This window comes from Ochlerotatus camptorhynchus, unplaced genomic scaffold (genome assembly GCF_037179485.1).
Source record: "Ochlerotatus camptorhynchus isolate MF236.1 unplaced genomic scaffold, CSIRO-AGI_Acam_v1.1 ptg000176l, whole genome shotgun sequence".
Classification (NCBI taxonomy): domain Eukaryota; kingdom Metazoa; phylum Arthropoda; class Insecta; order Diptera; family Culicidae; genus Ochlerotatus; species Ochlerotatus camptorhynchus.
Genome location: NW_027040666.1, coordinates 2,102,666 through 2,120,759, shown reverse-complemented (window position 1 = coordinate 2,120,759; position 18,094 = coordinate 2,102,666). Strand labels below are relative to the sequence as shown.

The window sequence follows — 18,094 nt, the reverse complement described above, 5'->3', positions numbered from 1 at the left end:
TGAATAGTCGATCTTTTCCACAAATTAAGATAAACATTGCATTAGGTCCTAAGTAACATTGATTGATTCTCTTCGTTGAATTTCTTTTTCGTGAATAACTTGAGCATATCGATAGTGAGTATGCATAAGGGCGTATACGCGATGATCGATTCTTGCAATGCTACAGCTAAGCCGAACAGTTTTCAAGAATTTGTTCAATGCAGAGTTGTAACAGGTTGTATTGGCTATCAAAAGCAACAGCAAACGCACCGAGAAACGTTAATTCTACTTCTTCAACCATTTATTGTTGTGTTTGACATATTAGATGCTATAAAAGGCTTCTTTTATCGATCTGCGTACTGAAAATACCTGGGAATGTATTTACATGGCCGTGGGGATACAAAGAGAAAGTCGACGAAGAGAATCTGTCAATGTTACTTAGGACCTAATGCAATGTTCAGCTTGAATCGACATCAGACTCAGTCGACATATTTGTGCAAACCCTTTCAGACACCCTGCGGAAAATAAGCATGCTCGCGCGTGATGGTTCGCTCAAAATGTCAAAAAATAAAATAATAAGAACATCACCATCAGCAGCAAGCAGTCGGAATTTCATGCTGATTCAAATTTAAAAAGAAAATAAATCTATTTTTTTTCAATTGTTAGCATGAATATGTTGTGAAAGTTATCAGAAAGAGTACTGTATTGAAATAATTTATTGTTAACTTGGAAAAGTGGTTCAATCAGTGTTTCTCTCGTACTTTTTAAGTGAGATGTAGTTCATTTTGTCAAGTGGATTGCGTGTGATTTTTTACACTTGCTAGCGAAAATTCTTAACTAATCTAACAATCATGGCAATGCGAAGGCCGCGTATTAAGGTGGCTGCGAATCTATCGATTCGTCGGCCAACGAAAGCAGCCGCCTCCAGTGGAGAATTTAAGCCTGTAGACAGCACTGCATCACCAACCCCCAGTGACAGAGAAAAACAGGAACAGCAAGTGGTGAAACCGGAGACGGTGGAAACCGGCGAAAAGATTCATGCCGAAACGCTGGAGACGGAGAAAAAGCAACCTGGCTTGAAGCCCGTTTCTACTCCTAGTCCAGTAGCGACACAGTCTGCATTCAAGTTTCCAAGTAGGTTTATTTTATGATTTATTCATTTGAATTCTATGGGAACGTTTATCATATTTCTAGAACCCGTAGAAGAACTTCCTAGGCATACGACACCAGCACCTGTGCCTCATTATCCATTGGAAGTCAACACCGATGAACCACATTCACCAAAGAAACTGGATTCCAAGTTTGCCTATATCAATGCCCTGAATAGCCCTCGGAAGCGGATACGAACTGAATCGATGACTTCCAACAAATCCTACTCGGATGTCAGTTTAAAGTCTCGCAAAACCATCAAACAGGAAGAATCACAGAAAGCATCGGACGCAAAACGGGATCTTCGGAAACGTTTGAACAACATTCAGAACATCGACAAACAATCACTAACTATGTTCGACATGATCTACTACAATCCGGTTAAGAATCCGATGAAGAGTCCGGCACTCAGCAAGAAAGGTTCGTTGGAAAACATTCCGCGCATGGTTGATCGGGAATCGCGAAGCGTGAGTAAATCTCGTTCACCGACTCCGGCTCCGATGATGCCACCACCGGAAGCCCCGAGTGCACCGTCAACGCAGCCGACACCGCAAATCAAGCTGGGACCCAACGGGGAAATGATCTTGGACGAAGCTAGTTTGGTGATTGAAAACGAACGCGAGAAAGCTCTGAGGGATAGCATGGCAAAAGCGGAGATTGTGTATGTTGACGAATTCAGCGGAAGTATGTCGATTGAGTGGGTCTTTTGTATCTATAGAATGATTTCTAAACGTACGATTCCACTTCAGATTCCGGCTACTACAGCCGCTACAAAAGGACTAGGGATTGGCCCCCTGAGGAGACAATACGTTTCTATAGGTGTTTGCATACGATTGGGACTGACTTTTCGATGATGATACAGCTCTTTCCAAATCGCAGTCGGAGGGATTTGAAGTTGAAGGTGAGTCCTTTAGGATAGCAAAACTGGGTGGTTTGTAAAAAAATACGGTAGGAACGTAAACAAGAATATTGGTGAATGTACTTTAAATTTGTTCACGCCAATTACTTAGTTCAGTTGTGCTCAGGTGAAGGCATATTGTGAGCCACACTTGAGTACCAACAATTTAAAAAGGCAAAACTGACAAATGTAAACAAACTGAGTTTTTTTTATAGAAATGGACAGCAAGTGATCCAACACTATGAGCAATTTCATAAAATTTCACGCCCCTCCAAATTAACAATGCTAGATAGTAGAGGAAACATTCCTCTACCTGTTGGTGTCATATATTATTGTTAGGTAGGAGAAAGAGGGCAAAATGGCCACCCTAACCAAATTCGAAATGGCAATCATTGGCGGTCCATACAAATTTTAAATTTTTTGTATTGACAACTGTCTACGCAGGGGGAGGAGGGGGGGGGGGTCAAAAATCCCAATAAACTGTCTACGTAGTTAATGAACAGCCCCTAAGCAATGTGCACAACTTTTTGTCTGATTGTAATTAAATTGAATTTTTCACATGTAGGGTAGAGCGCTACTTCGTCGTAATCGTCAAGTTCCGTTCTATCGATCAGAAAAGATCAATAATATCAATGATTTCACCATGCACAAATCAATAATAGGTTTGTTCCGATGCGTTAGTTCATAAGCTACAACATAAATCATGTTAGAGCGCATTGTATGAATATTTACGCTCATTGTTCTCAAAACAAAAGAAGCGCTCCTAGCGAATCCACTTTTTCTACGTTTATCTGTAGGACGAAGAAAATCTAAAGGCGTTTCAATACGTTTGGACGGAATTGAAACTCGTAGAACGAATTTAGAATCAAGAAGCAGTATTAGATTTTAAACAATATCTCAACAAATTGTGTGCTTGTCATAAAATCAGGCCGTCAATTCGTCTATAAAACTGTTTTATGACTACTAAATTAAAACTCAGACTTCATAGTTTTAACGGTAGCTTTTTTATCTTTATCTTTAAAGATATAGATAGATAGCTGTAAGGTGGTTGTGTATCGCTATTTATAACTGCAGAATAAAACCAAAACAAAACATACAATAATGTTGTATGGCATACTTTTCATAAATCTTGAAGCAGTCTAAGACCTTCATTAAAGCCTCATTACAACTATCATCTTTATCAGAGGCCTAAGATGCACATACTACAACAATAACAAAAAATACTCTGAAAATTGTTACCAATATAAAAAAAAAAAAACAAATCTATTCAGATACATGAAATAAAACCCCTTCAGTGCTTTTGAACACGATTAAGATGAGCTGATCGCCAATATGAAACTCCTGGAGGATCTACAGCTATGGGCTCCCTCATATAACACAAGGAGCTCTTAAAAATATTGAACAAGCGGCTTTCCGATACACTTCCGAAAGATCCACGAACCCTTAAAACAACGCAGACAGTTTCACTAAATCTGGCCAGTATTGGAAATGGCCAGTACTGGCATCACGGCTTTAAACCTTGTATTGAAAAAGCTTTTTGTTTTGTTTTGACTCGCTGTACCTAATAAAACCAGCAAGCTAGTTATAGAGCTTAACTATAACTTAACGCCCTCAATTTGGACTACGAAATGCTAAGATACAACCATTAGGTTTATGTTATGCTATAGAATTCCAATCTAGGAGAATATGTTATATTGAGGTATTTTTAAGGAGTAGCAAGTTGTAATGAAAAAAAATTCGCCTTAGGAACAAATTTCACACAGTATGAATAATTACGCTTTAATTGATAGGCGATAAAACACTTTCATACATCTATGTATAATTAAATAATATGTGACTGGTTATTGCTCAACAGTAGTAACAGTTTTGTACTAAATAGATAATCTTTTAATTACTCTTTAATGCATGGTGCTAATGCAGATAAATAAAAAATATCCCTATATTTTAGTATTCCTATGGCGCACTGAATTTATGCTCCTATTTGGTATAATAATCACCATAAATATTGCATGGCATATACTGCCGTTCTACGCATAACTGTTCCATGTTCTATGCAATCCTTAGCACCGTGGGACTCTTATGCGTATAAGGGCGACAGATTGGTTAAAAATTGTAATAAAGTCGTCTTATTTTCGATAAACAATAATATCAGCTATTATTACCAACTGACAAGGATCATGATTTCACATCAAACATCGAAAGAATTAAACCACAATAAAATATTTCCCAATATTAACTATCATCCAAAAAACCAATTTAAAACCTTCAAGGCCGTTAAAATGTTTTGCATATCATGTTTTATCAACTTCTTCAGGAGCGATTTATGCGGTTGTAATATTGTAGTTTTATGGTAGTCATCAAAAGGCTGTTAAAACTTCATGACCAGGAGGGGATTTTATGCTTTCATTTTTAACAACCACGTGTAGAGTATGATAAAACAGACATAAAACCTATGCTCCTGAGGTAGTTCGCATATCAAGTTTTAATGATTTTAATGAGCCAATTGGCCATGACATGGCTGTATAGCGGTTGTCAGGAGGTTGTTAAAGCAATGTGGTCGTCAGTGAAGGTTTTATAATTTGGTTATATCAACTGCTATAAAACTTCAATAAAACAAAAATTGTTGCTTGGGTTATGCAAGTGACAACCCATTTGCAATGTTACTTTCAAAACAGTATGCTTCTTCTTCTTTGGCTTTATTGCGTCCTCACTGGGAATTTACATCAGCTCTTAACTTAGTGTTCTTTGAGCATTCCCTCAGTTGTTAACTAAGAGATTTCTCTACCTGTACCATTTGTGCATTAGTATTATTGTGTGGAAATTGCTGTATTTTAGTACTGCACGCCCAGGAAAGTCGAGAAATTTTTAGACCGGTACGCTTTATACATTCTTAGACCGGTACGCTTTATAGCTGCGCCTTTACCGAGTGTGCTAAGAGTGGCCCAGACCAGTGCAGTAAATTCTCAAAATCAATTGATCATTTTTGATGAAAATGAAAAGCAGCTATTCGCTTTCAAAAGTTACCTCCTTCGAATGGGTGATATCAGTTGCTTAGTCATTTGACGAAGGCATAGATCATTCTCATTTGAGATACGCTTGATATCATTCAACAGAGTGTAACCTACACAAAAACCGAGCCCTGGTCGGCATTCCGGCGAAAAAGCTAAGCCAACCCGACACCAACCTGACTTCTACCAAACCCCAACCCGATGTTGACCCGACATAAACCCAAAATTGACCCGACAACAATACGACATTGGGTTGACATCGACCTTAAATTTGCCTTACATCGAATCGCATCACGACATCGGGTCGACTTTTCTGTACGGGACCATTTTGCTGGGTTTCTTCCATACTCCGCTGTCGTATATCAAATGATAGTGAGTGACTCAATTGACAGTGACGATGAGCTTCGAATAAGAAAGGGGCTCTTCAAATTATGGTCATGTGAGAAATCTTTTCACAGAATTGGTTGAATGGTTGTATTGGTTCATCTTCAATCGAATGATATGGAAATTAACAGCACTGGCCCAGACTTTCAAAACATATCAGCACTAAGTAATTACTTCAGAGTAGTACTTACTAATTTACTACGCGTACCTCTGGGAGTGCACCTTTATTAGTTCCGGGGTACGTGGAAAAAATTAAATTTGTTTCTGGATTTTTTTTATCTAAATATTATATTCATTTCTCTGAATTTAAAATACAGTCACATTTATGCTATACTTATCTGCTCAGGTGAGTTAAAGTTTAATAAATTTATGTTTTCGAGCAGACATATTTTTATCTCAAGATTTATAAAGGCTTTCGTGGTTTTCCTTCTAGAAATCCTTGATAATTAATGGAAAAATGTTCTAATGTTCATTTTTTTATCATCATGTTCATAGAAATGAGACGCAAAATGTATTTATTATTCGTAGTACTAGTCTTTACTTGATTAACGACAAATAAACAATAGCAAAATCAACGCAATGAAAAACATGGTGATTTAACAATGTTCAAGTCGTTATCAACAATAAAGAAAAATAAGAAGACACCATACAGTCTGCGTCTGCCGTGAAGATCTATTTGCTTTTTTACTGAAGGAAGTGTTACTTCTACCTAAACTACAACCAATTTAAACAGTACTTTCAGTATTCAATACTACACGCTTAGTTCAGTTCACCCATAAATAGGTAGTAGATTCACCCATATTTGGGTTTCTGATACAATACCTACAATATGGGTAAATAATACTGACAAAAATCGGTGAAATTTACTTACATTGTGAGTAAAACGACTTAACCCAAATATGGGTTATTAAACTTTACCCATATTTGGATGAAAAACTAAACATTTTCAAAACCGTCAACTTTCGCTTCATGTGCGATGCAATATTAATAATTAATTATTATCCGTCGTGTTTGCTGCTTACAAAGTGCCGTAATTCGTAAGTAGCTTGGTGGAAATTCTACATTATTTGGAGAAACAAACTTACCTCGTCGTGTCATCCACCGTTTCCATTGCTGGCTGGTTAGTAATTTTAAGGAAGTAATAGTAATTATTTTCAATTTTCCCTTCTTGGTTCTGTGCTGCTCCGTAAGACTCCCTTTGATAGATAAGTATTTTGCATGATAGTTGATTGACTGCTATTTACATTATTTTTCCACTTTTTAAAGATCTGAGCCTTTTACTGAATTGCATACAATCATGAGCAACAAACAAATGTCATCACTACATCGATTATGCTACTATATGTGGCCATTAAACGATCCTCTGGAATTCCGGAATCACGTGAAAAATGGTCACTTCCCTATACTGGGTCTATAGATCCACGATTTGCCAAATGAAAAAAAAAACACAAAAAAATGTAAACAAGAAGCAAAGAGGAGCAACTGGTATTTTCAACGTATTTTTCATAGGAATAGTAAAAAAAATCTTGCGACTACTAAAGTTTGCGGTAGCTATTTTTAACTTTTGTTTTTAAAAAATAGAAGAAAAAAAAACTATGATAAAAATATATTGAATTTGGGGTCATAGGCGTGTGCTTCTTACATCCTTAAATTTTGCCAAAACGTACCGAGACGATTCGACGCAAAATCGCAGTTATTTGATCGTTTCCGCTTTTTTTAATCTTTGAAATAGTCCAGTTCGGTGGTACATGTGTAATATTTGATACAAATAAAGTACAATTTAAACAAAGTATTTTTATTTTTTTATTTATTCCGTTAAAATTTCAGAAGAAAAATGAAAATATTCACCCAAATATGAGATAAATTCACCCAAAATCAATAACCTATAAATAGGTAAAAATTACCTAAATTATTCGTAAGGTGCATGTATTCATATATGGGTAAATCAACTTTACCCATAAAATGGGTATGTGCACTTTTGCGCGATTATGGGTGTTCTTCACCCATATTTGGGTGAACTGAACTAAGCGTGTACCTTTCTACCTTGTTTGACTCTTAATAATTATTCTCTTCACCCTTGTTTAGACCCTACCTGAGGTAATTCTGCTAGGTTATCAACTTGGAAAATAATATTATTCCTCTCGATCCTTCGGATTCTTATTCTGCTTGGAAATCGATTTGGGGAAAAAAATATTAATTTTTATTTCATTCAATCCTTTTTGGACCCTACGCAAGATAATTGATTTTAAATCATTAAATATTTTGAATAGGAATCAAGACAAGCTATTTAAATTTTTGATAGTTCATAATGTGCATATAACTAAAATGTTCCTTAAACCTTACCATAAGGTTGGTGGCGTTTTAATCATTGTTCATAGGCGTATCAAACATCAAATTCTTTCTTCATTTGAAACCAAAGTTTTTGAAACTTTGAGAGCTTCTGTCGAATCAAAATTTGGACAACTTCCGTTTACAGGAAAAGGGTAACCTTCATGAACTTACCCGTCATATGTCTAAATTCTTCATTATTGGTGATTTTAATGCAAAATAACGCTTATGAAATCATGCTCAAAGCAATTCCAATGGCAATATATTATTTGATGACTGTTCTGCGGGTTATTTCACTATTCGTTATCAAAACAGGCCAACATACTTTTCTTCAGGAAGAAATCCCTCAACTATCGATTTGGTATTAACTTATTCATGTCAACTTTGTAAGCAATTGGACTTCGGTTCTGGTCTCCTTCCAGTAACTTTTGAAATATCGCATGTGTAATCCCAACAGCTTAATTTACCATAGAGTTGATTGGGAGCAATATCGAATATTTATGGTATAAAAATATTCCTTTGCAAACCAAAAATGATATTATGCTCTTGAATCTCTGACAAATTCTATAATTGAAGTGAGAGCTGCCTCAGTACCAAAATGCGAGGTTAAATTCGATTCAATTATAAGACGACGATCATCAGCTCTTGATCCGTATAAAAATTTTGAAAAAACCTCAATTGCATATTCCAGCACTTCAAGAAGGTGGTAAAATATTGATCTCAAATTTTGAAAAGCTCAAAAACTTGCTAAGCAGTTCCCATAATTTTAGTTTGGGACTTACAAGTCCCATTGAGAATTAGTTTGTTCTGGATTATCTGAATATTTTCACTCGGGAAGACTAATTACTTAAAACTAAAACTCGTTTAATCTAAACCTCTTATTCTATTACTATACACATATTTGGACATAAACATATTATATAGCTTACTTAATATATGGGCTGAATAAAAGATTTCCGTCATCGGCAAATTTGTTCAGATGGTACTATGTTTTTTTATAACGTCGCTGCTTGGACTTCGCTGGCTCTCAACTATTCTAGATGTACCTCTGGTAATTGTTGGTAATTGAGAACTTTATAAACCTGTATCATATTTGCATTAGTATAAGTACAATCATACAAGACAAAACCTATTTTATGGTAAAGACTTCAGCTCAGAATCCACTCACCAGGCGGCGCTAGTATGAAATTAATTTGTAATAGTTTTCTCTAACCAGTGCTTGTATCAGTACAGATTTGCTAAAGTACAGTTGAAAATTTAACATTTTTAAACGGTACCTGCAACAAACAAAATCAATCTGAACTGTAGCGTGGAATTAATGTCATGACATTTTTAAACTGTTTTTTTTTCTTTCGACCACGCTACATTTTCACATATAATAGAAAACAAGATCCAGCTGCGTGGGTGACACAGTTTTGTATCGTTTGGAATTTTGCTGTTTCCTGAATAATTTCCACATATATTTGAATGGAGTCAATAAAAGCAAAGTGATGCTCTAGCGATCCTTGAGAAGTGAATTCTTAACTATAAGGATTATTGAAATTGTTTTAGATCATCTTAAAAAGCAGCAGAAACCTTCTATCAAGGGAAGCTATCAAGTGAAACCAAAAAAACCGCGAAACAACGTGAAGCATCCAGTGCTGCGTGCTGTCAACAATGTCAATTGACGTAAGATATTGATCTAGCAATGAATTTCACTTTCGACATTGATATTCGTAGGACGTATGATATCAGGCGTTACGGCTTTGATATTACTAGCTATATGAATATCACATGAATATCATATGAAAATAAAGAAAAGATGAAAATCTTACTTTTATCAGCTCAATAAATCAACTTTTTGTGTAACCGTTGTATTGTTTAAATATTACTGATGAGTTTTATAAAGGTCGGTACTCAATTAGCTGGTTTATATAAGAAATATTTGCGGCAGATCTTTGAATATCAGTGGTCGCTTTACGATGTCGATGTCATTTGCGTACTGACATTAAAGCGAATGATATTGCTATTCTAACTGTTTGAATTGATACTGACATCAGGTGGCTAGTGAAATTCAGCATTTTGTAGGTAATGATATTGATATTTTGCAGCACTGGAAGCAACAGTGCAAACTGATGAGTAAATTCTGAGCTGTTTGCTATCGAATAGGTCAGCTTTACCCCGTCTTCGGCGTTTTCCATCTAATCAAGATGTTAAGTTACTGCAAACAATTCAATATGAATGTCACACGAGCGCCACTTGGTGAGTAAATTCTGTTTCGACCTTTTAAACAAAATAGGTCTTGTCCATTTGAACAACTTTGCTGCAGACGGAAACCTTCTATCTAGTCCATCTGATGGCAAACAATTTAAAATGAATGTCACCCTAGCGCTGCCTGGTGAGTGAATTCTGAGCTGAACTCTTTAGCTTAGAATGGGTCTTGCGAGGGGTCTTGTCCATCTAAACAACTTTTTATTTATTTAATTAAATCTTCAACATAATGTTGTACAGATATTTTCTAGGCTAGGTGTCGAATTCTATGTCTGTAAGTAGACTTACTAATGTTAAAATCATATACATCAAACGTTTCATTAAACACACGACAGCACAAAGTCCACGGTTCGTTGAATCCATAGTTGGTCCGATGGGTAGGTTGCCACAGAAGCGTGTAACTACGTAGAACTCTTTGAGGAGCATTGATGTAGATTTGGCTCACAAGAGAGTTGCAATCCACGTCACCACTTTACCGAAGATGGTAACCTTCTATATAGTACATATGTTTTTTCATCTGTTCGGGACATAAATCCACTGCGACCAGTAAATTTGATCTATTGTAGTACCTATATCCCGTTTATAACTTTTTATATCCTTCGGAGTGTTGGAACACTCTCCAAAGGCGCGCCCCTTTGTCAGTCAAAATTGGATTCCTTAGCAACAAAATTAAGGAATGACATTGATAATGACCATGCATCAAAACTCTAATCTTAACCACTTCAAACTAGAGAACAACGAATAGAAGATTAGGAATCACATAGATGAAGACTAACTCATGTTTTCCTTGATTCCAAGATCATCCTCATTGGACAAAGCTGAGTATTGTCACTATCAGCAAGGCAGAAAAAGTAATAAGGACTAAGATGTGTTTCTTTGATTACTGAAAAATCCTGTTTGTTCCTAGTTTGAAGCAGTCAGGACTAGGAATCGGTGGTAGATCTTAAATACATCCCGTAACGTATCACGAAAAGGTGATCTTCCCACGTAACGGGATGACAGAACTTTTACTTTTAACTTAATTTACAATCGAAACTTCAAGAGCAAATTTTCTTTACGTCGAATGTAACAAAGGTAAACAAAGTCGAGCTATCAGTGTCAATCGATGCTCCTGCTATTACACTATATACTGTCCGAATATAGGATCACATCCCATTTTTAAATTTATTTACCAGTCGAATTGCTTTTTGACGTAATCACCTTCCGATCAAAATAGTTTTCGACCACACGACGTATAATAACTTTTGACTCAAAAACCAGTATTTCTTAGCATGAAAGCTAAGCTGGACGAGTTATCTTCAAGATAATTAAATATAAACAGCAAAACCTGGTTTGCAAACAAAATCGAGCTGGTTAAAATTATAGATATAAATTCCCTGCATATTTACTTAGGCATTAACCAAAAACATTCACATGTACAACCAGATGAGGAGATGAGTTATAGAGTACGGCAGTGTGAACATTGTATATACAGAGTAGAAAGCGAGCAAAGGTCAATTATGAGGAAGGTACGAATCGGGTTGATCATCTCTTTTACCAAACTCCCCCGTTGGCAAGGGATTGGCGTTGACGGCGACTCTGTAGCTCTTTACTCCTACGAAAAATCCCGTACGCATACGTCAGACTGTACGTGAAACATGGCGGCCTTTGTACTATCTCTTCACTACCGCTATTCACATAACAATCCCATGTAGATAGGAAATCTACAGGACATGGGACTATAATCCGAATAGCGGCAGTTCACTCCACCGGAAATTCCCATAAGATACTATAATTTTGATTCAATTGGCTTGAAAAGTTTGAGCCTGGTTCAACTTTTTTCAATTCAAGTGAGTTGATCAAGTCAGTTGAATGGCATGGTTTACACTTTCAATTCGCGTTGAATTAAACTGACTTGATCAATTGACTTGCCTAGTCTAAACCCAGCTTAAATGTGTGTTAGAAGAGACGATTTTTCAACGGTGCCGTCAACGCAATTGTGAGGGGTATCCAAACCCTTTGCTAATACATCAATATTTCATATACAGCAGGTTGAATAACGTTGATCGATATTACATTTTTTTTACTGTGTATAGACACCAGGAACGCCGTCAACGCATCAGTACACAACATCAACAGCAGCGTGAGAACTGAGAAGTGGTAGCCGTGAACGTAGAAGAAACAAGAACCTTTTAAATGTTAGAGAATATAACTAAATTTTCACAGTACAGTCCATCGCAAATCATACCCTATTCTATTGTTTCTGATTCTCCAAAACATCTATAATATATGTATACGTATGTACAGTCTTAAAAAAAAAGATTTGTGATGTAAACTGTTTACGTTTGCGCCTAAGATCGTATACAAAGATTAAATTTTAAATTTCGTAGAAGCAAGTTGAATAATAGCGTCGCCGGTGGTTAAGCATGATTACCTCTCACCCCAGCAGGTTGGGTTCAATCCTAGTCGGCGCCGCCGGGATGTTCTGAGGCATAACATTTCTGATCACGCCTTCCTTCGGGGGGGAAGTAAAGCCGTTGGTCCTCGGTTCACGAGTTGATGGGTCGATAGGTTGGGTCCAGGCGTGGCAGCTGCCTCCCTGGCTTCGGTAGCATTGGTGCCGGGCACGGAAAACAAGATCGACAGAAAATAAATCAAGGGAAATAAAAACAAGTTGAAGACCTTAATAATAATTTATTCCATAACAAAAATAATTAATAATTCCGTTTTTCTTGTACTTATTTCTTCTTATTTCACAGTTCAAAAAAGAAGAGCGCCTCAATTTGAAATTGGTGAACAAAGCACTTCTCTTCCCGAAAGAATTTAACATCGAAGAACTGCAGCAACAGTTCCAGGAAGAGGATGAAGAAATCGAACGCATACGGGAACAGGAACGACAAGAAAAAGCAGAACTAGATGAGAAACTAAAGCAACAGAAAATGGCGAAAAAGTAAATATCAATCCTTTCGAGAAATCTTACAAGTTTCTGAATATTTTTTTTTTCTTTTCTTCCCTAGGATGCAGTTGAACCAAAGCAAAAGTCGGAACCCTAAAAAGCGGGTAAGCAAGTCAGAACGTGTTATGCTGAACATGGACAGGCTTGGTAAAACGGAACCGCTTGTTAAAGAAGTGAAACCCAAACGAAAAAAACGGAAGGTAGCACAGAAAAATGCTCATCAACAGGAAGCAGAGGCTTCTGTCAAACGAAAAACTTCAAAGACTGACGTTCCTGAGCCTTGTCCATCTGTGGATGTCGAAGATGACGTATTCGACGACACCGTGGAAGGGTCCAATGACGAATCAAACAGGGAAGTTCGAGTATCGCAAATCGATAGCGTACCTTACATTCCGAATGGAGGTTTTGAGCAGCTTGACAATGCCCCCAGCAGCATAGAGTCGACGGAACATAGTAGGAGTCCTTTGGATAGTACACCTCCTTCGAACGAAAGTCCAGTGGAAGCGATTTCCAGTGAATCCCAATTGGACATCAATGCTATGGACATTGACATAGTCGATGAAGAGTCAAGGAATTTGTACGAAATAAAAGCGGAACCCAAGACCTATCCTGTCCAAATTTATGAGAGTGATACCAACGGAAGTATGGATACACAGAATGTTATAACTCTTCAGAACATGGACGATCAAAGTCAAACTACAGTAACTTATCGTGAACCAGCAGCGATGGTTAACAGTAATCAGAGATCGACTGGCAGTGATCAAGACGTTGGCATTGATTCCATCGAATCCAAGTACTACGGAGGATGTGATGTCGTGTACCTGCCGATGCCGGCGAATGCACCAATTGCGCATCCAGTGAAGACGGAAACGTCGTACTATCCGTCGCAACAAATGCTGATTCCTACACCGATACCATCACCACCTCTCGTGTACGATCTGCACTCCATTACCGAACCTACTGCAGCAACTAGTCCAGTTCCTTCAACACCTCTAGTAAAACCTGATGTAAAAGAAGGTATAACTTCTGAAGAGTCAAATTCCGCAACAACCAACCCATCCCCTACGCCATTGGAACCGAAATCGGAAAAGGAACCGATTGAGCCTTTATTGGAAGACTCCAATGGTGTTCAGGAATCGGAAACTTCCGAAGATCTGCAGCCATCAACAGAAGCGTCAGAAGAAGCGGGAGATGAACCTGACGAAGAACCACGCGGGCTGGGACCGCTCGAAGACATTGACATCAATTCGCTGGTGTTGGTGGAAAGTCAAGATACAACCAATCCGGGCAAAACTATCTACGAAATCTATGTGATAGATCCAGAGACGGGCAAGCTAAGCGAGAAGCCTTTGGACGTCCCAGAGGATGTGATCGAAAACATTCGATCTATACTCGAAGCCGGAGAGGACTGAGAAGCTCTTATTATTGGTAGGGTTGTTATCTTTTTCTTTAACACTCATCAGCACGTAAATCAGCCGGGAATAGGGAAAGAGGATAGCCGATTTCCTCACTATCTCACATCAAAACGCATCGCTTCGTTGTTGAAACCTAGAGGATTAAAACTTTATTTATAATCAGCTTTTACAAAACAAGATCAATAATTTCCTATTTCACAATGTCCCTATCAAAAGTCTATTCTTGGGCGTGCAATTTTCGGGTTTAAGTCGTTTCTGCACCACCGTATAGCCAAGCTCTTCCGCTCGTAGCATGCGATCCTTGTCGATAATGTCCATGCAGTAGAATCCTTGATGCGATTTCGCAACGTTGGTCCGAGTGTTGTCCAAATCGTGCGTTTGATCGGCGCAATGTGCCAAACACAGGTATTCCTTCAGTAGAAGCTCAGACTGTTGGAAAATCTGGCTCCTCGGGTAACGTATACGTTCGAATTCGTAGAGCTTTCCGTAGCAGCAGGGGCAACACACAAACTTGGCTTTCTGGTTTAAGCATTTCTCCAGCACGATATCACTAGCCACTCCGCACGCGTGCAGTGAAACACCTATATCGAACCGTGCCTTAAAGTAGTCCAGGTTACATCGGAAGTAGACGACATTCTGCAATCCAAGTCGTTGCACCCGGTCCATTGCGAGCTGTTGGGACTCTTCCTTATTCTCGAGCAGATAGATTGTGCACTCGGGAAGCAGGAAGGCCAGCAAAATACCCAGATGACCGGTGCCGGAACAGAAGTCGACTATTGTGTCACCGGGCTGAGCCAGGTTAATCACCTCGTTGGCCAGACATTCGAGCTGGTGCTTTTTGCGGTCGATGCGTTTCGTAGGAAGTTTACCACCTGTGAAAGAAAATAACCATGAATAAGTCACTTCGGCAAATGTTTCGTAATAACCAAACAGGAAGCATTTACCACAAGGAACTGAATTCAAAGAACTACCTATACATAGGGGAAATGTTGGCTTCGGCAATACCTTAACCTATTATCGTCATGGGGGTAAACAAAGTCCTAGAGCACTCAAATTTGGCCAATAGTTGCTCTGAAACACAATGTATCCACATGCCAAAATTAAGCTCTCAAGGACGTTGTTTACCCCCCTGACGATAATAGGTTAAGGTATTGCCGAAGCCAACTTTTCCCCTATCATGCAGGAAGAAAACGACAAAATAAGCAGGTTAAAATGCAAAATTAAATCTCGGCTAAATATAAAGAAACGGAACACCATGATGAAAAGGTGTAGGGCCTTAGTAAAAGATTGAGCTTAGAGTGTTTCAGATTTCAACGCTCTAGGACTTTGAAATTAAATTCAAAGTTTTGAATCCAAAAAAAAATCTCATTCTGTCTTTAAAAAATGGATCCCAAACTAAGTAATTTTATTAAATCGTCGACTTGGAATGCCACTTCCCCGAACGCCATCATCGACCACTTCCAGCAATGGGATTCTACCCTCATTTGATTCCAGCTTGTTTTATTTATTTTTTTCACATTCGGGTAATGAAATTCGTATTCGAGATGATAGCATTGTTCGGGGAAGTGACATTCGAAGTAATGTAACACAATCATGTTTGCCATACAAGTGTATCCGCCGTGGTAGAATCATTGCACACAGCAGTAAGGGTAACGAAGTGATTGGGGGAAATTGAATTTCTGAATCGATACGGCTGGTACCTACTTACCCTCAGGTTTTGCATCCAACGGAACAGAGTCCCATTCGAACAGATTAGCATCTCGATCGTTTGGCATGCTCTCCACATCCAGCTCTAAGCGTTTCACCTTCTCCAAAATACTCAACACTTCCGGTTGATTCGTGGTGAGGACTTTCTCACCCAACAGATTCAACTTCTTTGTGTCCGCTTTGTAGAGGCTAAAGCTAGCAGGTACGTCTATTGTTATTAGCTCTGCTTTCAATGCTTCTAATTGCATCTGATCCGTTGTGAGAAACTTTTCGCAAATCCGAAGCAACTCACCTTCATCGTCGGCCACGACGCGTCCATACCAGCCCGTAATCCTTGGCAATTGCTTTCCGAAACGTTCCAATGGAGCTCTTTTACCTATCAGATGTACACAAATGAAGAGAATCACATCGGCAAGGGTTTTTTCGTATCCTTCGGCGAATTTGTGATTCGCATAGAAATCAAACCGATCAGTCTCATCACTCAGCTTTTCGTACTCTTGGCTGGAGGAAACTTTTACTTTCTGAACGTTGTTTACCAATTTGTAAATATTGTGAACCTTCAGTGGCTGACCAAGATGACTCTCTAGCTTTCCGAGATCTTCCGGAAGAGCAAGTGAGTTGTCATGTCCAAGTTGCAGCACATCGCGGACACACGCTTCAATGTCCACCTCGCAGAACTTTGTCCACATGGATACTTCGGCAGGTGCCAAGAGAGTGTTGCCCTTGAAGCCTAGAATGCGCTTCGGACTTGTCGAACATTCAATATGGAACTTCGTTATGTGTCTACAGATTCCACAGAGACCGGAAACGATCCACGCATTGTTCTTGAGGGTTGGCAATTGGCAGTATGTTGCGACTTGCGGCCATTCGCCTGCTTGGAAAAAAACCACGTTACAAACAGTCAAATTTAACAAGATGCTATCGCATTGATGCTCAAGTTCAGTTTTGCTCTGGACAAAATTAACCAGAAGATCTTTGCCGATTGCAGGTTGGCGCAAATATTTGCACAGAACAAAGACTACATAACTTTCGATAGGTACTTCAACCAAAGTTGTTTCTCGAATACAGCGTTTGGAATAATACTCCAAATAAAGATGAATCATTTTGAAAAACTAATTTTATGGCGAGGAATTTGGAAAGTCTCAGCAGGTTCCTAGTTGATTTTGGATCTTGAGCATAGCCTTTCGGTTTAGTGATTTTTGTCGAAGAAACGATACCGCCGTCGACAGGCAACCTATTATCGTGAGCGATATCTGGAAGGACCAATAGTGTTTCTCGTCTAGCCAGGCAACCCGGTCACAACTGAAATGGAAAAACATATTTATCAATAACTTAAAGGCAATTTTCCCAAAATCAGAATCCTGCCTTCGAGTGACGATCTCGCCGCTGGTGCACTTGAGGACTTCCTTATTATGGGTATGAACGCACACCCCTTGAGATTTACTGGTGATTTCGAACGCTGTGCACGGATGACAATCTTTGATCACCTCGTACGTTTCCCGCTGCCAACAGGTGGAATTATTTTCAATGATAAACTCTTGTCGACGTGTTCCTGCCTTCATCCATTTAGACTCAATTATGAGTACCACGATCGTCAACCTGAAATAGAACGTCGCAGTTCAACCAGGTTTTTTCCGGAAGTATTTTTGCGGAATTACTGTACTTACAATATCAAACAACTAATCCCAAATACCATTCGCTTCTTGGACAGATTCTCTATCATGTTGAGCGGTGATAAAGGAACAGCAAGTCAGTGAAAACACAAATGGAGCTGACACGTTTGAAAGCATTTAGTAAGGATTCGCAAATAACTAGATATGTAAAAGTACAATGTAGTGCTGTTTAATAACTCTTACCTGCTTGGCTTAACATAAAATTCACTATTTTTATTACAATAATATTGCTTTAGTCACAAAAAATGTGTTTTTCGTGGTCATCATCAGAGACGATTGATTTTTAGACTGTCAGATTGAATCAATGAGTTCATTGATGACCAATGATGTTAGACATGTTGTACGTACACCCCTGGTAGCATTACTGA

General features: G+C 38.4%; 3 protein-coding genes across 3 annotated transcripts; 1 reads left to right on the top strand and 2 right to left on the bottom strand.

Annotated features, from left to right (window-relative positions):
* The first annotated feature begins 567 nt into the window (after nt 1-567).
* Nucleotides 568-14,444, top strand: Bdp1 (transcription factor TFIIIB component B'' homolog Bdp1). Its single transcript, XM_065222589.1, has 5 exons — nt 568-1,113; nt 1,174-1,812; nt 1,878-2,029; nt 12,735-12,925; nt 12,993-14,444. Exons 1-5 carry the CDS (start codon nt 831-833, stop codon nt 14,341-14,343), a joined length of 2,616 nt encoding a protein of 871 aa, XP_065078661.1. The 5' UTR covers nt 568-830; the 3' UTR covers nt 14,344-14,444.
* A 21-nt stretch (nt 14,445-14,465) lies between these two features.
* Nucleotides 14,466-17,156, bottom strand: LOC135701725 (glutathione S-transferase C-terminal domain-containing protein homolog). The gene is made up of 2 exons (XM_065222590.1): nt 16,055-17,156; nt 14,466-15,218 (listed from the first exon to the last, which is right to left on the bottom strand). Exons 1-2 carry the CDS (start codon nt 17,154-17,156, stop codon nt 14,542-14,544), a joined length of 1,779 nt encoding a protein of 592 aa, XP_065078662.1. The 3' UTR covers nt 14,466-14,541.
* Nucleotides 17,157-17,195: 39 nt separating this feature from the next.
* JTBR lies at nt 17,196-17,997 on the bottom strand. Its single transcript, XM_065222591.1, has 4 exons — nt 17,910-17,997; nt 17,721-17,824; nt 17,419-17,652; nt 17,196-17,355 (listed from the first exon to the last, which is right to left on the bottom strand). The coding sequence occupies exons 2-4, from the start codon at nt 17,774-17,776 to the stop codon at nt 17,196-17,198; spliced, it is 450 nt and encodes a 149-aa protein (XP_065078663.1). The 5' UTR covers nt 17,777-17,824; nt 17,910-17,997.
* Between the last annotated feature and the right edge of the window lie 97 nt (nt 17,998-18,094).

Bases quoted from the DNA above. Each gene is read 5' to 3' on its own strand.
- Bdp1 (XM_065222589.1), top strand. From the start codon at position 831: ATGGCAATGCGAAGGCCGCGTATTAAGGTGGCTGCGAATCTATCGATT. The intron at 1,114-1,173 runs GTAGGTTTATTT...TCATATTTCTAG, and splicing joins GTCTGCATTCAAGTTTCCAA to AACCCGTAGAAGAACTTCCT. The intron at 1,813-1,877 runs GTATGTCGATTG...ATTCCACTTCAG, and splicing joins TGTTGACGAATTCAGCGGAA to ATTCCGGCTACTACAGCCGC.
- LOC135701725 (XM_065222590.1), bottom strand. From the start codon at position 17,156: ATGATTCATCTTTATTTGGAGTATTATTCCAAACGCTGTATTCGAGAA. The intron at 15,219-16,054 runs GTAAGTAGGTAC...TTTCTTTCACAG, and splicing joins GTTGGATGCAAAACCTGAGG to GTGGTAAACTTCCTACGAAA.
- JTBR (XM_065222591.1), bottom strand. From the start codon at position 17,776: ATGATAGAGAATCTGTCCAAGAAGCGAATGGTATTTGGGATTAGTTGT. The intron at 17,653-17,720 runs GTAAGTACAGTA...GTTCTATTTCAG, and splicing joins GGGATTAGTTGTTTGATATT to GTTGACGATCGTGGTACTCA. The intron at 17,356-17,418 runs GCAGGATTCTGA...TTTCCATTTCAG, and splicing joins GGCGAGATCGTCACTCGAAG to TTGTGACCGGGTTGCCTGGC.